The sequence below is a fragment of the Tachysurus vachellii genome, chromosome 18 (genome assembly GCF_030014155.1).
Source record: "Tachysurus vachellii isolate PV-2020 chromosome 18, HZAU_Pvac_v1, whole genome shotgun sequence".
Taxonomy (NCBI): domain Eukaryota; kingdom Metazoa; phylum Chordata; class Actinopteri; order Siluriformes; family Bagridae; genus Tachysurus; species Tachysurus vachellii.
Window position 1 is genome coordinate 11,185,575 of NC_083477.1, and position 21,262 is coordinate 11,206,836.

Sequence of the window (21,262 nt, forward strand, 5' to 3'; positions counted from 1 at the left end):
GTGTCTACAATATGTCATTGTAGATTTTTATGATGATCTTAACTGGGAGAGAACCTGTTCAGTTGGTGCTTGTGCTTCCGTTAACAGAACAGTTACAGAAATAATCAGAAATAATCTTTATGCTGAAGTGAAGACGTTTATTGTGTAAGGTGCAAAAGAAGAAAAAACTGGGGATAACTCAGAGTGAAAGTATACATTTATGAGGAAATTGTTTTCGTTTCAAACTGTTTGACGTGGACGTGCATGTCTGTCTCACCACACGATGTCGCTGTCGCATTTCGATGTGTTGTTCTGAGTGCGTCTATAACACGTGGGCGAGGATCGTTGAGGCAGTCGGTGTTCAACAAGTGCTGTTTCTGTCAATTAAAAATTAAAACACTTCTGCTAATGTTGTGTTTGTTTTTTTTTTTAAATACTTTTAAATTATACTGAGGTTATAATTTTTTTGCTTGTTTTTTGTATTATACTCATTTATGCATTCAGAGGCCACTGGAGTTAAAAAACAAGCCATTAATATAAGTTTCTTCTCAGATTTGTTTCTTGGCAGCTTAAGACAAGTAACACTACTGGCAATATTTTGCAATACATAATAGACGACTCTTGATTTTTCTTTATTTTCTATTTCATCATATTTCACCAAGAAAAAAGTAGCCTTTAGCCTTACTGTACATATTCTGTACAATTAGACCTTGTATGTTTTATAAAATTGGACTGCAATGAAAAACTGATTAACCTTTAAAACCTTGAGTTTTAAAGTTGAAGATATAATTAGCATGAAAACTAAAAATAAATGGTACAAAATGTCTCCATTTTATTTATATATATATATATATATATATATATATATATATATATATATATATATATATATATATAGAGAGAGAGAGAGAGAGAGAGAGAGAGAGAGAGAGAGAGAGAGAGAGAGAGTCTATATACAGTATATGTATATTGTATACGTCATTTTCTTTTACATTATTTATTCTCTATGTGCACATGATTTTCTGACATGAATCATGCTTTTTTAGATGTGATCACATATTATGGACATTATGTCACAATGTTCAATGTCCTGGGAACACATCTGGATGGCATCTAGATGGCAGTCTATTGCAGTGCACCATGAACGCATACATATAGTATATTCACACACTCAGAATACATATATATATATATACACACGTCTAGATGTAATTCATGCACACATACATGTATTCACACCCTCATTCAGACATGCACATAATCACACGTGAAAGCTTCTGTTTACAGGCGAAGTCATTTCTGAAGAAAACAAGTCTATCACATTCGAAAATTGAAAGGTAAAGATTTAAAGATGACAAGAAAATCCGATTGGTTTATTACCTATTTTAATGAAAGTATATTTTGGTTCAAGAAAGGGACACGGTCTCTAGATAAACATGTGTGTGGTTTTAGTTTACAAAACTCATCCCAGTAATCACAATCAAAATCTCCATAAGCTGGACGGGGATTAGTGATATAATTGGGTTGAGTGTTACTAATCACCTGCCCGTTGATGCCCCCTTTGGCGTGTAGCCTATTCTTTGAGCTCAAACTCAGCTGAATGACTGGATTCTGTTCACACAGCGGCAGCAGCGAGAGTGAGACACACTCACAGATCCACTCAGAGACACACACTTAGAGACATGCTGGTGTGAATGAGTGGGGGGGAGTGTGAGAGAGTGTGTGTGTGAGAGAGAGAGAGAGAGAGAGAGAGAGAGAGAGAGAGAGAGAGCTATACTAGCAAAAGTAATAGCAGGTTTTCTTTTCCATATCGTTGGCGTTAGGTTGAAGGGGAAAAGTGTGAGATTACAACATATCCGGGCGAAAGTGAGTAAGAGAGTGAAAAGAAAAGGGAGCGCACCCTGTAATTTCTTTAAGCCGTTGTCCAGACTCCTCAGCCCGGTTAAAGCTGTTTCTCCGAATGCACATTTTCTCGCTCGTCTCGTAAGATTTTGCTCGCTTTTTTAGCACCACAGCAATTGTGTGCACGTTTCTACGTTGCTTTCGTTCCATCGAGAGCATTGGCAAATTTTAGGTCTCAGAAAACTGAGAATTAAGACTCCAATTTCACTTGGAATAAGTTTTTATGCTGTTATAAGACATCTTGGTGGTCTGTTTTTAATGTAGAAAACACGTGCATTACAGTGACAAGCCTGCGCTCATCTCTTGATTGCATGCCCGCGCGCATAGGATCCGATCCGTCTGGAGTTTGAAAGCGCGCGCGGAGAAGCAGAACTTGTCTCTTTGCATCGGCTGTGCATTTAGAGAAAACCGGACGCCTTTAGGACGATGCTGCGGCTGTTCGTGGCTTGGAGCACCCTCGTGGCGCTGTGCGTGATGGTGGAGGGAGCGCGCGGTGGCAGCGGTTACGGCATGAGCATGTTCGCCGCGCAGTCCTCGCCGCCTGACCCGTGCTACGACGAGAACGGCAACCCCCGCCGCTGCATACCCGATTTCGTCAACGCGGCTTTCGGTAAGGACGTGCGTGCGTCCAGCACCTGCGGCACACCGGCGACGCGCTACTGCGTGGTAAGCGAGAAGGGCGACGAGAGGACGCGCGACTGCCACACGTGCGACGCGACCGATCCGAAAAAGGCGCATCCGGCCGCGTACCTAACCGACCTCAACAACCCGCACAACCTCACGTGCTGGCAGTCCGAGAGCTACGTGCAGCACCCGCAAAACGTCACCCTCACGCTCTCGCTAGGCAAAAAGTTCGAGGTGACTTACGTGAGTCTGCAGTTCTGCTCGCCGCGGCCCGAGTCCATGGCCATCTACAAGTCGATGGACTACGGTAAGACATGGACGCCGTTCCAGTTCTACTCGACGCAGTGTAAGAAGATGTACAACCGACCGAGTCGCGCTGCCATCACCAAGCAGAACGAGCAGGAGGCCATTTGCACGGATTCGCACACGGACATGCAGCCGCTCGCAGGCGGCCTCATCGCGTTCAGCACTCTGGACGGACGGCCGTCAGCGCACGATTTCGACAATTCCCCGGTGCTGCAGGACTGGGTCACGGCCACTGATATCAAGGTGACGTTCAGCCGCTTGCACACGTTTGGAGACGAGAACGAAGACGACTCGGAGCTGGCCAGGGACTCGTACTTCTATTCCGTGTCCGATCTGCAGGTGGGTGGCCGCTGCAAGTGTAACGGGCACGCGTCAAAGTGTGTGCGCGACCGCGACGGCAACCTGGTGTGCGAGTGCAAGCACAACACTGCGGGACCCGAGTGTGACAGGTGCAAACCCTTCCACTATGACCGACCATGGCAGCGCGCAACGGCCAGAGAGGCCAACGAGTGCGTCGGTAAGTTCACCTCAGTCTTATCAGGGATTTAAAAAAAACGCTTAAGCCCAATTTATACTAATGGTTATCTTTTAAACCGAGTGGATTTGAAATATGGTATATTGCTCGAGTGTCTCAACTTCCTCTAAAATGCGTTATGAGAGTTTGGAAGCGCACTTATTTAACAAGATCAAAATTGCGCACAGAAATGAGACAAATGTGCATAAACATATGTAAAGCATTGTCATGTCCGTTTAAGGGAACATTTTGGTCAAAACACAGCGTCTAAAGAGACAGCAGCATTTATACTGCCAAAAACAATAAATGTGTTAACCAGCAAAAAATAACCCAGTGAATGAATAATAGTGTGAGAAAGTTTAAATAAAAGGCATTTCCTGTAAAACACACACACACACACACACACACACACACACACACACACACACACACACACAGTATGAATTAAGCAATTTGGAAAGAATAAGGTAGTCTACTGAAATCATATAAAATAAAATATAGTCCATTTTAGTTTTAAATGCAGAATAAACAATAGAAATTTCTAGTGAACAAATACCACATGACGTTTTAGATTGTGGTGTATGTGCCACCATTGCAAAGGTGGATGAGTAAATACTGATGTGCCTATACATTTGATATTATCATTATCCTGCTTGTTGGACTACATTGTTAAATAATGACTGACACAAAGGTGGAAATTAAAAACGCAGGATGTTTTTTTATCTAACATTGTCAGCTGCTGTAACACTGTAAGTTTAGTCTGCACCATTTCTTAAGGAAGGAAACCTTCACACCCCAGAGGTTTTCACAGGGACTCATGCGTGTCATGTTATTCCATGGCAGGTGTCTTTATCAGATCGAAGCTGAGATTAAATCAGTTTTGCTGACATTTTTGGCATGGAAGGAATAAACTGCTACTTTCTGCCAAATAAATTACACTGGGGGAAAAATGCTGTGTTTCCTGATAAGATGTGAGATAATATCTGTGAAGGAGAGGAATTAATGAAGGTTTGTTGATTTTTCTGATCAAATGTATAACATGTTCTAGGCAGGGGTGCGGAATAGACCTATTTTTATGCGTTGATGATAGGTTTGGGATTTTAGCAAATTACATTATAGTTATATTACTGACATCGATACTGGGTATGTTGTCTATTTAACTCAGACCTGTATCTGTTCTTGTCCATCAGTCTTTGAACTTTTCCCACTTTACCTTGTCAACATTAGGATCTACAGTGTATCTTGGTCAAGTGCCATCTAGAATCAGGTTTGCTATCACAGATGATCTTGAAATCAAGTGTGTGTGTGAGTGTGAGAGAGAGAGAGAGAGAGAGAGAGAGAGAGAGAGAGAAAATAAGACCCAGCTGGAAGACTGAAGGCTGCTGCTACAGTTCAGTGATTAGATATAAAAGAGTGAATGAGTTCCTGCTCTGCATCGGAGGGAAATGTGTCAGTGTCTCTCGTCAGGAGAGCTGCAGGTATGAGCGTGAGATTAACAAAGTAAGATTCCCGTGAACTGCTATATGGGGGCACCTTTATTTGCAGAACTGTGTGATGACCAACATTCCAGCCTGGGTTTTTGCACGCAATGTTGTGGACTCCAAAAGAATGGATTGGTCAATAAAATAGTTTAGCCCTAGAGTACATAGCCCTGAATACATTCATAAAGGTATTGCAAAATACCAATTTAGCCTAGTTATTATTCCCAAATACCTGACTCCTCTTGCATGGTAGTATTGCAGGGTGCAGTATGTTTCTCCTTGGACACATAAATCCTCAATAATGTATCAGTGATACAGCTTGCTTTAGACTTTTAGAGCTTTGCTGTAATCTGAAAATATAAACCCATAATTCTAGCCAGTATAAGCAATAAAATGTACTTTGCTGTGTTTTTAGGGTCTATAAGGGTTGAATTGTCAAATCTTATTCGTCAGCAGGTGCCGATAAAGTTTCTGTAACGGCATGTTGCCAGCTATATTTCAAATTAGGTTTATATTAATAAGCAATGTCTAATAAATTGCAGCTTCATTACCAAACACCTCATTATGAATTATATTATTTTTCTATAACCGTATAATTTATTGTGTTTTATTCCTTACATGAACTATAATTGGATTTTTTTTTTGTCATTGGACCTCTGTCGTCCATTATTATAATTATGATTATTATTAGTCTACAGCTGATTTTAACATAGTTTTGTGATATTATAAATTTTAGCTTTTTATTACCTATAGACTTATTTTCCTGTACCCTAATTAATATCCACAATGATACTGACCTCTTATGACTCTGTTCTGTGGGCTATTAAAGTTTATATTACAGTATCAGTACTCAGTAGAGCAAATACCACAGGCATAGTTCACCATTTCATAGACATGTTTGTAAGTTCATGAGCCAGAAACAGGTCATTCAGTGAACGGCACTCTGTCTGTATACACACTATCAGTGCCAGAACGAGGGACGATCAGCCAACTACATCACCCACATGCCTGGCTCAACCTGTATGCTTTCTCAGCTTACCACCCCGGGGTAAATGGAGCTGCAGGCGCCTTTGTGCCTGATAAATTTGTCCCTTAGTCTTACACAAAGGAAAATAATTTAGCCCATACAGATATCATGTCTGTCAGCCTCCATATGAGTTCAGAGAGGAAGAAAATAGCAAGAATTTGTCAGGATATATATGCATGAGATTTTTTTTTATAACCCCTTCTCTCAGAAGGCTTTAATGTAAAAAAATAAAAAGGTTAAACTCTGTGCCTGAGCATCCTTATCGTCGTGTTTATTTGAGAGTACGTTTGGTTACCATCAACTTAAACAGAAGTTTCCCTCCGTGTGCACAAACATGTCTACAGCAAGCAGTGGAGTTTTGAAGGGCCCGTGATTATATCAGTAGCAAACTGGCTTCTCTCCCAGTCAAACCAGCATTGTGCTAGGCGAAAAGCCCTAAAAATAGACACCAGGCACGGTGGTCTTCAGATTTTGTCTTGTTTTTTTGCTTTTGTAAACTCTTAATTGGCATTAATCCACAGTTGTTCTGCTTGTAGACTGTGGTTACAGTGAAGTACACCACTGTATTGTAAAAGAAAAGGAAAAAAAATTACCCAAATTACATTTATATAATTGAAAATGAATGTATTTTTGGGGAGTAGAAAGTAATCATTTCTCAAGCCTTCAGAAACTGCAGTTTATGTGTATGTAAACTGAACCAGTACGCTTATTTTATTGAAGTAACTGAAACATGAGGGATTTCTACTAAATCTGGATCAGCTTGTTGGGAATTGCGGGTCTGCGGAGCATCTGTGGGTTGCATCGTGCTGATATTGGATCATGAGGCGGCTGAAAGAATTTTGTAAAAAGATGACATCAGGACCACGTGGCTCTGTAACTCTCCAGCATAACAGCTTTCCATTGCCAGACATTAAATTTAGCGCAGTCCTTTGTGTGTTTCGGTGTGTGTTTGCATGTGGACAGCAAACTATCTGTATTAAATTTACAGATGTTCTTATGGCATGTTCACAAGCTGCATGCATTTCAATAGCAAACTGTAACGTTTTTTAAGCTGCCTGCCTGTTTTACACTGAAATCGCAATACGCTCAATGAGACCGAAAGATCTGCAGTGGCAGTACGTTTCCTATCCGGCAGAAAAACTAAAAAAATAGAAAGAAATCTTTCACTGTTGCATAAAAACAGGAAATGAAGTTTAACAAATTGACATAAAAATGCCTCCCTGTCATTCTTGAATACTGTCTCGACATGAAAAGAAAATGGGCGCGTATGAAAGGGGGAGAAAAAAAGCACAAAAATGAAAACAAACATACAGAGAAGAGAGAAAAGGGTTGGTAGGAGGAACGAGAGGGAGCAAGAGAGAGAGAGAGTGCAAGAGAGGGAAAGAGAGTTGTTAATCGGAAGCAGGTGGCTTTCTGGTCAAGTTTTTGGGCAGTAAATTCTGACACAGATTTGGCGATTCTTGGCCACATGGAAATTTAGACACCTACTAATACCCCATCAGGACTTCACTGCCAGCAAAGACTGCGCACTGACTTCCTGGCAGAGGGGCTCGGGGCCAGTGATCCAGCCACTGGAGAACATGAGCACATTAGCAGGCTAAGGGAGAAAACATGTACTCAGCGTTTGGGGTATTGAGACCTTGAATGGCTGAGACAGCTTTAATACTGCAAGCCGACACTTAAATATACAAGACAGCTACAAGGAATTCAGCGAAAACCTTTCTCTGTGTTTCTGTTTTGTTGCAAGAGAAAGAAAGACACTGGACTGTTTTCACATTAGCATACAAAATAAACTGAGAATAGTCTGAATTTATAGGTTAACCACAGGCTTTGTTTTAGGGTTCTGCCTCCCCATAATATTGATTTAGAAAGAACTGTTTACTGTCACCAAGCTCTGGGCTTGAGAACACACAGGGAAAATATAAAGAGGAAAAAAAAATGTAAAGGAGATGTTTTTCAGGATTTCCAAATTTAAACCCAGGTGGAATCGAGAGTTCTCCGGGCAAAGAGCTGCGTGTTTTTGCGATTTTGTTTTGCTGAGCTCATAATTCAAGACAGACACAACGTACAAGCCAAACGGCTTTGCTGCGTCTTTAAACAGCAATCCTGCTTTTTTTTGAAGTGCGGTCAAGAGGGATGGTCCGTGTCCTTCCGGTGAAATGTATGACTTTTACACTTTGATGTTTGTAGTTGCTTAGCTGTCTAATTTATGCAGCCAGTGTGTATTCTGTATTGTGTGTGAGATCGCTGCAGGTTTCAGGAGCTTTATCTGGCTGCTCATCGTGGCCTGCATTCAACTGGATTCTACTTATGAAAAAGTATCGTTTTACTTGTTCTTTATCAGATGTCAGTTGTGTTAAGCACTTTATATTTTTGTCTTTGAAAATATAAACAAAAGGTATGAGCAGGGCACACATTTGAGCTGATTGTGAAGGCAGATTACATAACAGACATTAAGGAAATAGCAGCCAGTCTTGAACGTGTCAACCAAAAAAATCACTTCTTAAGTTTTATGTCAATAATATACTTTGACGGGGGGGCACGGTGGCTTAGTGGTTAGCACGTGCACCTCACACCTCCAGTGTTGGGGGTTTGATTCCCGCCTCCGCCTTGTGTGTGTGGAGTTTGCATGTTCTCCCCGTGCCTCGGGGGTTTCCTCCGGGTACTCCGGTTTCCTCCCCCGGTCCAAAGACATGCATGGTAGGTTGATTGGCATCTCTGGAAAATTGTCCGTAGTGTGTGATTGCGTGAGTGAATGAGAGTGTGTGTGTGCCCTGCGATGGGTTGCCACTCCGTCCAGGGTGTATCCTGCCTTGATGCCCGATGACGCCTGAGATAGGCACAGGCTCCCCGTGACCCGAGGTATTTCGGATAAGCGGTAGAAAATGAGTGAATGAATGAATCTACTTTGACTTCTTTTTGACTTTCTGAGATTATTATATGTGTATTTCACATCCTTTCGGTGGTATAAGTGGAGTTAAGTGACACATTTCCATTGGGCTCACAGGACAACCACAACATCAATGGAAAGAAAAGTGAAAGAAAAAAGTTGAGGTTTGTGGTAAGTAGGTTTATGTGAGAAGATAGTAAAATGAAAGCGATGATTCATGCTCACTTCTGTGCTTAGACATTTATGCGCTGTGTCTGGTGCTGTTTCTGTGTGTGTGTGCTTGTGTGTGTGTTAGTGGCAGTCGTATAGCTGCTGATAGGACCACCCTGTGTGCGTGTGGGTTTGTGTGCCTGCTAGTGTAAAAGGAAGATTGGGAAATGATTAATGCTTAAGTGAGCTGACATATTTCATGCACGCACATGCACAAGCTTGAGCACACACACACATAGTACACACTTCATCACTCTCCTCAACACCACAGACCTCTTGCTGGGTCTCCTGCTGTGTTTCCCAACTGCTTTTGCCAGCGACAATATACACACATATCCATACACAGCAGATGCACATAGTGTATTTACTGACATTTTTAGATGAATGCCATCCACTCAGGGCTTTGAGTAAAGTCAAATGTTGGTAACAGTTAAAAATAGGGGTACAACTGGCTCAAGCAGTTAAGGCTCTGGCTTGTTGATTGCAGGATCATGCCCCAGCCCCAGCACTGCACAGCTTCCACTGTTGGGCCCTTGAGCCAGGCCCTTAACCCTCTCTGCTCCAAGGGTGCTGTATCATGACTGAACCTGTGCTCTGACCCAAACCTCCAAAGGTTGGGATATGTGAAGAAAGAAGAATTTCATTGTGCTAACATCTGTATGTGACAAAATAAAGGCTTCTATTCAATTCTAAAGAATGTTGCTATATTTGACAGATATAAGCTGTAACTGTTTGTAAGCTGACAGATATAATGGCAGATGTTCCATCACCTTTCCTGATGTGCAAATATGGGGCAGAAGTATTATTGCATCTAGCTGTCAAAAATATGAACAGGCACTTACAGGTCCACTGGGGAAGGTATCAGGCTGCCCTGTGCTTAGTGTAATGGGGATGTGGAGAGACGGCAGGACGGTTCATATACTAATTCTGTGTTTGACTCACATATTATAACAATGGTAAGTGTAACCACAGCTGCTATATCAAACGGTTACAAAAGGGACACGGTTTAATTTCTTTTAAAAATTAATTATAAACACTGCTATAGTTAGACAAGAGATTTGAGCTCTTTTTTTAATTAGAATGGTTTGGATTAGCAAGATTAGCCTACATTCTTCTAGCTAGCCCCACTCAAATCTATGGTTATGAGTGGGTCCGTTATTTAGGAAATATTAAAGCATCTTGTGTCATCGATATGTAATCACTATAAAAAATCAGAATTCACGATTGTGCAAATAATAAACCTCCTTGACCTGGTTTAATTTCAGCCTTCTCATTTGTATCTTATCCAGTTAAACCAAAGTATATATTTTTTTAATATCTCTTGCGTAAAGCTACACCATTTTGCCATTACCACTAATCAGGCGACGTTTTTTGTTAACACTGACTTATGTATTGAACATAAGTTGCTAACTCACTAGTTGCCAGCTCTGATTATCGCCCACACACAGTTTTCTAACGGTGGATATATTAGGGCTTGAAATTTGTCTCTCACTACAGTACAGTAAAAGACATCAGATGTTATCATCTTGAGAATTTCTTCATTCCAGTTGCTCAGTGCAGAAAACTCCACCAACTTTACGTGAGCCAAACTGATGGTGGGAGATCAGTGAAGCATGAGCAGTGAGTCCAGTGGGTGTTCCTGCACATCTCTATTTACTGACAGGTTTACTGGCTGTGGAGGAGATGATTAAGAGACAGTGACTCTTCCATGCATCATAGAATGTAAATCCTGTCCCATATCGGAATTTTCCTTTTAGATGGAAACATTTGGTCAAAGGTTATTTCAGCTTGTATATGTTCACTGTTATGTACAAAAGGGTCCTTTGGATAATTTAGGGTTCTGGGCTTCCAAAAAAAAAAAAACATTCTACATAGAACCATTTCTGATTAAGAGAACACCGTTCTACTTTCTTCACTCACTCACACACACACACACACACACACACACACACACACACACACACACACACACACACACACACACACACACACACAGACAAACAGATAGATAGATAGATAGATAGATAGATAGATAGACTCCTAGTGCTAAATCACAATGACTCAGTTACACCTTTACTACAAGCAGAAAGACAGTAAAAAAATTCCAAAATAGAAGTTTATTTGTTTGGCTAAGTTTTGCTGAAGAATATAAACACTCCCTTGATTTTTAGTTCATGTCATTTTCCTTTCATGGTTTATTTTAATATTATTTTTATTTTTATTATTATTATTTACCCATGTTTTCTACCTTTCTTTCATACAGTGTACAGTACACATACTGTATAAGCATAAGCAGTTTCTGCATCCATGCCTTATACTTTCTTAAATCCTTAAATCCTTACCATGCAGCACATTGACTTTAACTGTAACTGATCTTCCTGATGCGAGTGTCACAATGTCACCTCACCTCACCTTCAGCTACACCAAATTAACCGTAGGTGTGAAAGAGTCTGAGGATGTGTGTGGTTGTGTGTATTCATGCCTCACACCCAGTGTTCCCAGGACAGGCTCCAGATCCGACCAGGATAAAATGCTTTTAAATAAAATGTACAAACAATAACAAGCAGCAAAAACTGATTCAAACATAATTCTCTAATACGGTAAGAATTTTCATAAATCGCTGCACTGAAGCGCTTAATCACTATCTGGTAACTAATTAGTCTACCAGAAAGTCCAAAGCCACTTAATGGAAATGATTTGGGAGAGAAGAAAAGCAGGAGATTTTGAGAGGAGGTCCATAAGGAAGAGAGAGAGAACTTAACCTTGTCCCCAAAAGACCTGTAAATATCACTGTCTGTGTCAGTCTTAGAGAGGGAGGCAGAAGCAGGGGATCTATTCATCTCTTGAAGGCAGTGTGGCTGGAAGAAAATGTGTGTGTGTGTGTGTGTGTGTGTGTGTGTGTGTGTTTAAGCCTTTAATCCCGTCTAACTGTGATAAAGTCTAGACACATCATGTCATCAGCTGGGCTGCTACAATTTCTCTGTCATAGTCAGGAACTGATCTCATTTACCAATAAAGACTCTTCGTACTAACCGATGCATTAACAAGTTCTAAGTATAATAATACATTCTACATGCATTATATTAGGAAAACCTGTACATTTGTATATTCATATTCATATCAAATTATTCAATCAGCCAATCATGCGGTGGAAACAAAATGGATAAAATCATACCATTACATGTCAAGAGCTTTGTTTAAATTTAACATCAAACACAGAACGGGGGAAATGTGATGTGATCTCAGGGACTTTGACCATGATCTGTTTGTTGCCGGAAAACTGGGCAGCTGTGAATAGTTCAGAAACTGCTGATCTCCTGGGATTTTTATTCACAACAGTCTCTAAAGTTTACACAATGATGCAAAAAACATCCAGCTCTGGCAAAGAAATGCTTTGTTGATGAGAGAGGTAACAGGGAAATGGGCAGAACAGACAGGCAGGAACACAACGTTCACTCAAATATCCACTCTTTACAACTGTGGTGAGCAGAAAAGCATCTCTGAACACACAACATGTTGAGGTGGGTTTAGGCAGATGGGCTACTACAGTAGAACACCACATCAGGTTCTACTCCTGTGAATCAGAAACAGGAATCAGGCTACAGTGGGCACAGGCTCATCAAAACTGAAACAGACTGATAAAGGTTCAGGGTGATATTTTCCAATATTCACCTAGCAAGTTTTGTCAAGCCTTTGCCCAGTCCAGCCTTAGATTCTTTACATAGTGCATTTAATTGTGTGTGCACCAAAAGTGATGTAAGTTGTGTAACAAGTCGAACGCCCGTCAACGATCCTTATAGAAGACTTGGCTCTAATAAAATGAGAGCTTTTTTGTCCACATGCCAAGCTCTATTTCCTCAGGATATGCTTTTGACCATTTACATATGCACATGGGAAACAGAATAACCTGTTGACAAACCTACACAGGTTTAGGCCAACATTATGCATTATGCAAGTTATAGTTGTGTGTTTCTCCAGCATTATAACCACAATAATACGTCAGAATATGATGATATTTAAGAACACACTGAATTTCAGACACGGTGTGACCTCCAAGTCTGGGTTCGAACTACAGGAAAATCAATCAGATAAAATCTATGCTTTTCTCAAAAGCATATTATACAGCTCAAAAGAACTCAAAATCTTAGATCGAATGTGAGAGATTGTGTTTGAAAGCTTGCAGAAGTGCAAGTGACTTAGAAAAAAAGAAACAGGTCTTCTGGATGATGTTTAGGACATTTATCGAGGCTCTTAATCTGCTCATTTGTTGCATTGTTTTAACAAAAATACTCAAATCTATATCCCTTTTTATTCTCTAACCCATCAGAGGTCTTGTGTAAAACTCGTCACCTATCACAGAGGAATCTGTGTAAGACTGACGCTAAGAAGCCTTAATTATTCAATATCTTAATTATCCATTATAACATGGATTATAATGCTACTTTTTACAGTAGTTAGCTAAACATACAAAAATATCCAGGATTTAATTTCAAAATATATTATGTGAAATGCGGAGTTGATGTAGAATCATTGGAGTGACTACATAAGTCATATTTAAAGTCAAATTTTTTCTGTTATTGGCTAAGTTAGTAGTTAGCGTAAGGCTGTTTCCAGGCACAGCTGAGTTTTGGTCTGCCACAGGAAGTTCTCACCCTCTTCCTGTCCTGCCCAGTTGCTGAAAGCCACCTAGCTACAAGGCTGTTTGGGACTGTTATGGGAGGTATGTGGCAAAAAGGAAAATAAGCACACATATATGGAGTTATACAATAGTCTCGTTGCATTTTTTCACCACTCTTTCATGTACTCAAACTTTCATCTACCAATTAGTCATTTTTTTTTTAAATTTGCCATAAAAATGACTTACATTGCCTTCGAAACTTCAGAGGAAACTTTCTTCCCTCCTCGCTGTTGCTGAGAAGATTCATATCACGAGGAGGGATTTTGTTCGGTTATATATGACATTCCTGTGACAAGCTTGGCGAAAAGGTACAATAAAGACGCCACACTGAGGATGGATGGTCACCTGGTGTTAGTAATTTACAACTCGGCCGCTTCCTGTTGCACTCCCTGTCCGCTGATGGCTAGACTGCAGCCGGCGCGTGTGGCACATCAGCGGGGAAATGCTGGAACTTAGCCCACTGTCGCTACTCCATACTGAGCCTCAGAAAAACACCTCCAGCCAAAGTGTTTATTCGCTATTAGCTTAGCGAACAGGCTGAAGGCCCTCGAGAACCACAGGTACTCTAGATATACTGCTTCCTGTAATGTTAAATAATATATAAACTTCATATATCACTGACCACTTTAATAGAAATAAACTCTCAATGCATTTATCCATTCAATCAGTTACATAATGCATAAATCATTCAGATACAGGTCAAGAGATTTAGGTAATGTTCTCATCCAACACATACAGTGAGTTTTGCAGTTCTGTGAGTGGAAATGCCTTTTTGATGAGGAAAATGAAGAGGAAAATGGCCAGACTAGTAGGAGTTGACAGTCTTTGGTAATTCAAATGATCACTCTGTATGGCCATGGTGGGCAAAAAAGCATCTCAGAATGAACATGTGAGATATTTAATCAGATACAAGATCTTAAAAGATTGCATTGTGCTCCAATCCTGTCAGCAAGGAACAGGAATTTGCTGCTACAGTGGGCACACGAAGCTCGACAGGTAAAGGTTAGAAAAAAGATCACCTGGTCTTTTTCCAAAAGTTAGCTTTCAATATAACACAAAGTTACAAGAGTCAAAATGGAATGCACCAGTGGAAGCTTAAAACTTCTGTCAGTATTCAACAATATTTTTAGTCCAGAGCTAGAACAGAAATATGCTTCCTTTTTATTTTTAAAGAAACACACTGACAGTACAATTTAGTCTTAGATTGGTCTTATCCGGGGGATGGAGAACAAGCCTTTTTGAATTTAACTCGAGGCCAAAATGAAGTGCAAAATGAACACCCTAGCCCAAGAAAATAACTCTGTGGAACGTCACCCTGGACTCTCTTCTAGCCCTTACTGGTCCAACATGGTTCTTAATTGAATTGCCTCTGGCTTAACTCTGCCAATAAAAGCAAATGGCTCAATTTAACCTCTGAATTTGCACAAGCTCCAAATATGCAGAAGAGCCTCATGCGTCATTCCAAAGTGTATCTAAAGCATATAAGGCCCTCTGCACCAATCCAGTTCTGCAACCACCCAAGTCAAATTCACGCCTAGTAAACCTTACCGAAGAAGCCCTCTCCAGCTGCATAAGGTCACGTTAAAATAAAGCAGCATCAATGAGGCTTCTTACTGCCCTTCAGGGGTTATAAATCTCGTCTAGAATGAGAGAACAAGGCTGTAGGTGTCATGGACTGGTGACACCTGCAGCAGAAAGTCAGTCCTCAGCCACGTCCACTAGCCCCAGAATGCCTCTATAATGCGTCAGTTATAGCATAGGCGAAACAGAGGGAAATTCCTATTTACAGATCATTGCAGTGCTGAGCTCCGAACATAGTGATGTAGTAAAAATGGAGCTGATGGGCCACACATCTGCAGACTGGCCTGTCAAAGGACTGATTTACTCTGGGCCGGAGAGAAGCAGGAATGCAGGCTGGGAAAGGAAGAGCCTATGCTGTGCCCCTGCACCCTTCCTTAGGTCCAGATATTATTTATGACCTGTCTATTCATGCCAAATTCTGCAGCATCTGAATTTGCCTGGTGTGTGAAGTAATGTCTTAGATCATTTAAAAATATTGTGTACAGATGCAACCATTTTACAAGAATCCATTTTTTTAAATTACCATAAATTTTATGCGGCGATAAACATCAGGTTGCACAATGTTCACTGATGTTTGGAAGCTTATTTGATCTAAGGGTCAAATTAAATGCATTTAGCAAAGGTAGATTTACAATCCTCTTCAACTTTTTTTCTTGAAGAATTTTACTGATACAAGCTTAGCCCTTTCCATCTAGCAAAAGTTTTAAGAGGATTTTATACAAACTTAGAAGCAAGGGTTAGGTAGACACGGAATATGGTAGACATTTTAATATGGAAAACACAAATGGTGAAACACACTAGTGTGAGGTTCTTCATGAACCCAGGTCTGAAGTTAACTTTCAAAACCTATTTATTTGTTTGTTTGTTTGTTCGTTTATTTGTCTTAATTGACCTTAGGCCAGATTAATACAGTCATAACCTCTAAAGTTCCTGTTCTTTCTGTTATGAGTGTCCCTGTTCCATTTCATCAGCTTATGATTACATTATTAATGTTGTTCTCTGAATCAAGAGGTGTATATAATTTTTTTTAAACAACAGATTATGTAATAGCAGAGCTTTCTGACGCACAACCAGGTTTAGTTTATTTTTGTAACCTCCAGGAACTCAGGCGGAAAGTTTAATTGGAAAATTTATAGCCTATCACCATCCCATACTGGTCTCAGTTAGGAGAAAGCAAATTGCCCTTACTGTAGGTATTTATAGCTTTTTGCATATAATCATACCACAGAACAAGTTCATTGTGCTATAAAAAAGTGTAATGCAAGTAAAGAGGAAACAACTACAGAGCTTTTGGAGAAGCTGCAAAAAATGACATGGATTCTGAACTCAATGAGGCATTAAACTGTCTCTTTGGGCTATTCTTAAAATTTAAATGGCATGACAAATGAAGTAGTGAGTAGTGGTATTAAACCTACTATTACCTCAGAAAGCTTAACGATGACGGGTTTTCTAGGCGCACTACTTTTGTTCACGCTCTCTTAAAAATGCAACGTTCAAAAAAGTTTCTCTTTTGGATTCCCAGTTATTCTTCAAGTAAGTCTAAACAAGCTGAAAATAAAATGCAATAACCTGTGCAAATACGTCTAGATGAGCTCATCAGAGAGAAAAATTATAGTGATTAACACCAGCATTGTGTTACTTTCCCGAGGCAAGGGTTTGAAAGATTAATTTTGTTTATGTATCCAATGAAATGTTGAGAAATGAATACTGTGGTCCTGAGATAATCCCCCTTGAACCATGTGCAAAAAGTAAGCAAAGGGATAAGAAGGTTCACTTGCCTGCACACGTCCAGGAATGACACTTTTACAACTATTTATGTACGAACCAGGAAAAAAATTCTCCAGGTAGCCCTGCAACCCCCCCAACCCTGTCTTTGGGTAAACCTCAGTCTGGTTTCTGAGCAATTGCATTTGTTGAGACGTTGCATCTCACTTTCTCTAGGCAACTGCTGCGTTTACGAGCGGTTACTCACACAAAAGCAGGGAGGTCTGATTGCTCAGCTAATTGGTGTCGGCAAGAGATCACAGAGCGGGCCTCGTAAAATCCAATGCCCCTCTACCCCATTACATCACGGCATACTGGGCCAGGCAAGGAGCAAACCTCTCAGGCTGCCATGGCCGCTGCTAGTTTCAGAAAGATCTCGAAACGCAACATTTTATGACTTAGTTGTAGTATCAGCAAACAGAAATCTTAAACATCTTAAAGACTTTGGCTACTAAGCTTAGTGTCCTGTCAAGTCAAAAGAAGCACAAACGGATCTCTTCATCTTCTTGTTGCTACAACACTCAGTTTGAGGTGCTTCCTTGCACATTAGCCCTTATATCTTCAATCTTTAATCTTGTCTCCCAGCACAAAATGCACTCTGGTTGGTGCTGGATGGGCATTAAACAGGGCTAAAAGTCAGATTAGGGATTGATCATTTAATCTTTCAAGGCAATGCTACTGTGGTATATCCCCGAAGGCTATAGGAGGAATACCTTGCGTTAGCTGTACTAAAGAGATTCACAGCTTTGCTCTTATCCTTGTCACCTTCAGGGATTTTTCACAGCAAGCTGAAACAGAGCAGCCACATTGGCAGGGTATAATGAAAAAAATTTGCCATCGCTGAATAGAGTAATGAGTGATTTTCATTAATCTTAAGGTGCACAGGACATGTAATTAAATTCTAACATGTACATTTAATCATCAGCGCTTTCTGGGTGAGTGCCAGCTTGTGATCTCGATATGTGTACACTGACCTGTCTATCAAGAAGACCTGGATATAGTAATGTTCCAGTGAAATATCAAGAAAGTGCAAACGATCCACTTCCCAACATACCGTATTACTAAATCACTCATCCCCTATAAGCCAGAGTGAATCATGTACAGACGGGAAAAAATATCTGCATCTATCACTACCCCATTCTCTTCATCTTTAATTGTTTCATAAAATGCCAAGGTGATGCTGTGCCAAATGCATGTCCATTAAACAAAAAATAATCTAATAATTCAGTCTACTCACAGCTAGCCAATATGGTTCTTTTTTACAATTGCCATTAAAAGCATTCCAGAAAAGTTGTAAAGCAAATTAATTGTGTTGATGTCACTTTTCCAAGCTGTTGTTGCGATTCCTGCTGCCAAAGAAGCAGCAGCTCCTTTTGAAATGTGTTGACAGTATCTGAAAATTAAAAAAGAGGATCTAAATAATTCCTAAATGTTACATCTTGCACTTTTTTTTTTTTTCTTTAATATTGAATTCACTCTCAGGATTGTAATTTTAATTGCTGTTAAATGCCTCTGCAACAAAATAAAACTATAATCAGGCAGTACAAGGATGCACTTGTTATTTAAAATATAATAATTGTTGACTTGCCTGTGTGCATTCGTAAGTAACACATAAGTGTTGATGATTTAATGCCTGCTCTCAGAATTTAAATAGATGCATCACCCACATCATACTCTTGAGTTATATTATGCAAGTCAGACAAGTGCTTTGTGTGGGCTTCAGAATAAATGGTTCTAATAAAGTTCTGCCTTTAAATTTCTGTACTAGTTTATATGTTTAAGTGCTGAACAACGGCATTTGTTTTACCCAGGATGCTGATACAAAACCTGTTGACAGCCTGCCGCGATCCTCTTCTTCTTCCTGAGAAAATTCAGAGATGTACCCCAGACAGGGACACTCAGACAAGATCTCACCTGCCAGCTGAACCAGACATAGCACAATCTCACCCAAACCCCACCCCCTCCCTTATCCGAACACCAAATACAAAGGGAGATTTGTGGCACCAAAATTGCTTACAGTAAGCACAACAAACTAGCTAAAAAATGCTAAAAGCAAACAGATTTTGAAATTGGAATCACGATTAAGCATTGCAACAGAGTGAAAGTGTGCTCCAGGATGCAGGAGAGTGTTTCTGACAAACATGTTAATCCAGAGAGAATTGAAATGTCAGTCTCTCATCATCACGGTGTGTCAAGGAGATGAGCGTTTTGTTTAACTTGGCACTCACCACACGACCATAATGGGCCAACGGTAATTACGGACTTCAGGCAGTGAGAGGTTAATTGATCTGGGATAAACAGCTATTTCGGAGGAATGCCTTTCTTTGCCCAAGCTTTTTGGAGAGACACTTTTGTCTGTCTGTGGCTGAATCAGAGAGCACCTGTAGGTGTAACAAGATCCAGATACAGTCATAAATATTTACATTAATTTGACAGCCACTTTCGTCTGAGTGACTTGCATTCGAGCCAGTTTATAATCCAATCATATGATTTGCTTGTAGAGTTGATAGTAATACAAGTGCTTTGGTGCAGTGATTTGTGAGGTCTAGCCAAGAGCACCACCACTAAAGTGAAGGAAATCACACCAAGCAAATCCCATAGAACGTTCTACATTACAATTATTAGTCAGTTGGGGGAGCATCTTACACTTCCAGGGTTGGGCGTTTGCATGTTCTTTCTGTGATTTGGGGGTTTCCTTTGTACGCCAGTTTCATCCTCCAGTCCAAAGACATGTACTGTAGGCTGATTGGGATCTATAAATTGCCTAATATGTATGAACGTGCCCATAGTATGAATTGTGCCATGTATTGGTTTGGCACCCCTTCTAGGTTGCCCCTCACCTTGCCGTCCTCTTTGATAGACTGGAATAGTTTCCTATGACCTTGTGTAGGACAACTGGTACAGAAAATGGATGGATGGACAGATGTATGGATAAATGGATGGATGGACTGTTTTTAAATAGGTTTAAATCATACTGTACCTTGGCAAAACAACTAGGTCTATAAATTATTTCAAACAGACCTGTGTTCTGTGAGTGAAATGTTTAGGAATAAAAATCTCGATGGTTTCAACAATTATCAATTAATTCAATTAACACATTGAATCACTTCTAAAATAAAGTTGTGCTTAGTGAGCCTATAGATTTAGTTGCTCTTATGTTTTTTAAAGCTAAAGGAGCGCTTGATTGCAAAAAAAAAATATTAGTACTGCTGTTTTAGGAAGAAAAAACAAAATATTCCAATACAACCACCATTTATAGCCAGGAGTTCTAGAGAGCAATTTAATCTATGTTCTTTGGATGGGAGGGACAACAGTCTCTCTTGTCTGTAAATCATAATGACACTAATCAGTCATGGATGTCTGTGATCTCATACAGTATGTGTATGGAAGAATGTAGCTAGACACAATTGGCTGAATTCTCTGGTCTCAGAGGAAGGGTTTCAGAAGAATCACCTTCCCTGGTTGGTAGCTGTATGTGATACGAAAGAATGGAAGGATGGTGGGTGGGATTTGCCAGATGACCAAATTGGGAAGAAAATGGAACAATAAATAAGAATGAACAACTAACCAGAGGCAAGATATTTATAGCCAGAAGATATGTGAGCTACAAATAAACACAATGGTTATTGTAAGCCCTAGGGTATAGGAACATCAGTCATGGAGCAGAACTACTATAGTATGCTATACAGTAGTTTTCCTCATTTGGATCATGTGAAGTAGTTGAAGACTGGTAGAGTGGTAAGATGGTAGAGGGTGTGATCCAGCAGAATTAAAGTAGTGTAACCATGTGATAATGATAACCTGGATGAGGAGGAAAATCTGATCTTCCTGTAGGTTGTAAAGTCAGTCGCTGATTATTAAAAATGTCAAACCATATGGCAGCTGACAAAGGAAAAATACAATCAAGTACTTTAATGGCTATAAGGTAACAGAAATTAGACAGGAAAATGTGTCTATATTATAAATGAAAGATGACAGGCCATCTGATTCCACATGATGTCAAAGGTACTGGTTTGTTCATTTGTTTGTTCTTTTCAAACCTTGGTGGAATTACCTAGATGAATGGTAACTTTCTAAAAGTATTAATAATAATAATAATAATAATAATAATAATAATAATAATAATAATAACAATAAAAGAAAAGAAAAACAATGTTTTTGAATGCCAGACTATTTTGTCAAGTCAGAACGAAATGTAAACTGTTGAATATATACACCAACTCATGGATTATTCACTAACACTGTTAGGAGAGAATTAGTTAGAAGTTAATAGAATAAACTTCTATATAGAATAAACTTGTACATG

At 39.9% G+C, this 21,262-nt stretch overlaps 1 protein-coding gene across 1 annotated transcript in view; it reads left to right on the forward strand.

Moving 5' to 3' along the window:
* Positions 1 to 1,590: 1,590 nt before the first annotated feature.
* ntn1b (netrin 1b) overlaps positions 1,591 to 21,262 on the forward strand; it is a 43,476-nt gene continuing 23,804 nt past the window's right edge. The window contains exon 1 of the mRNA XM_060892860.1: positions 1,591 to 3,328. Within this exon, the coding sequence (XP_060748843.1) occupies positions 2,308 to 3,328 (1,021 nt within the window). The 5' untranslated portion in view covers positions 1,591 to 2,307. The remainder of the gene's footprint in view (positions 3,329 to 21,262) is intronic.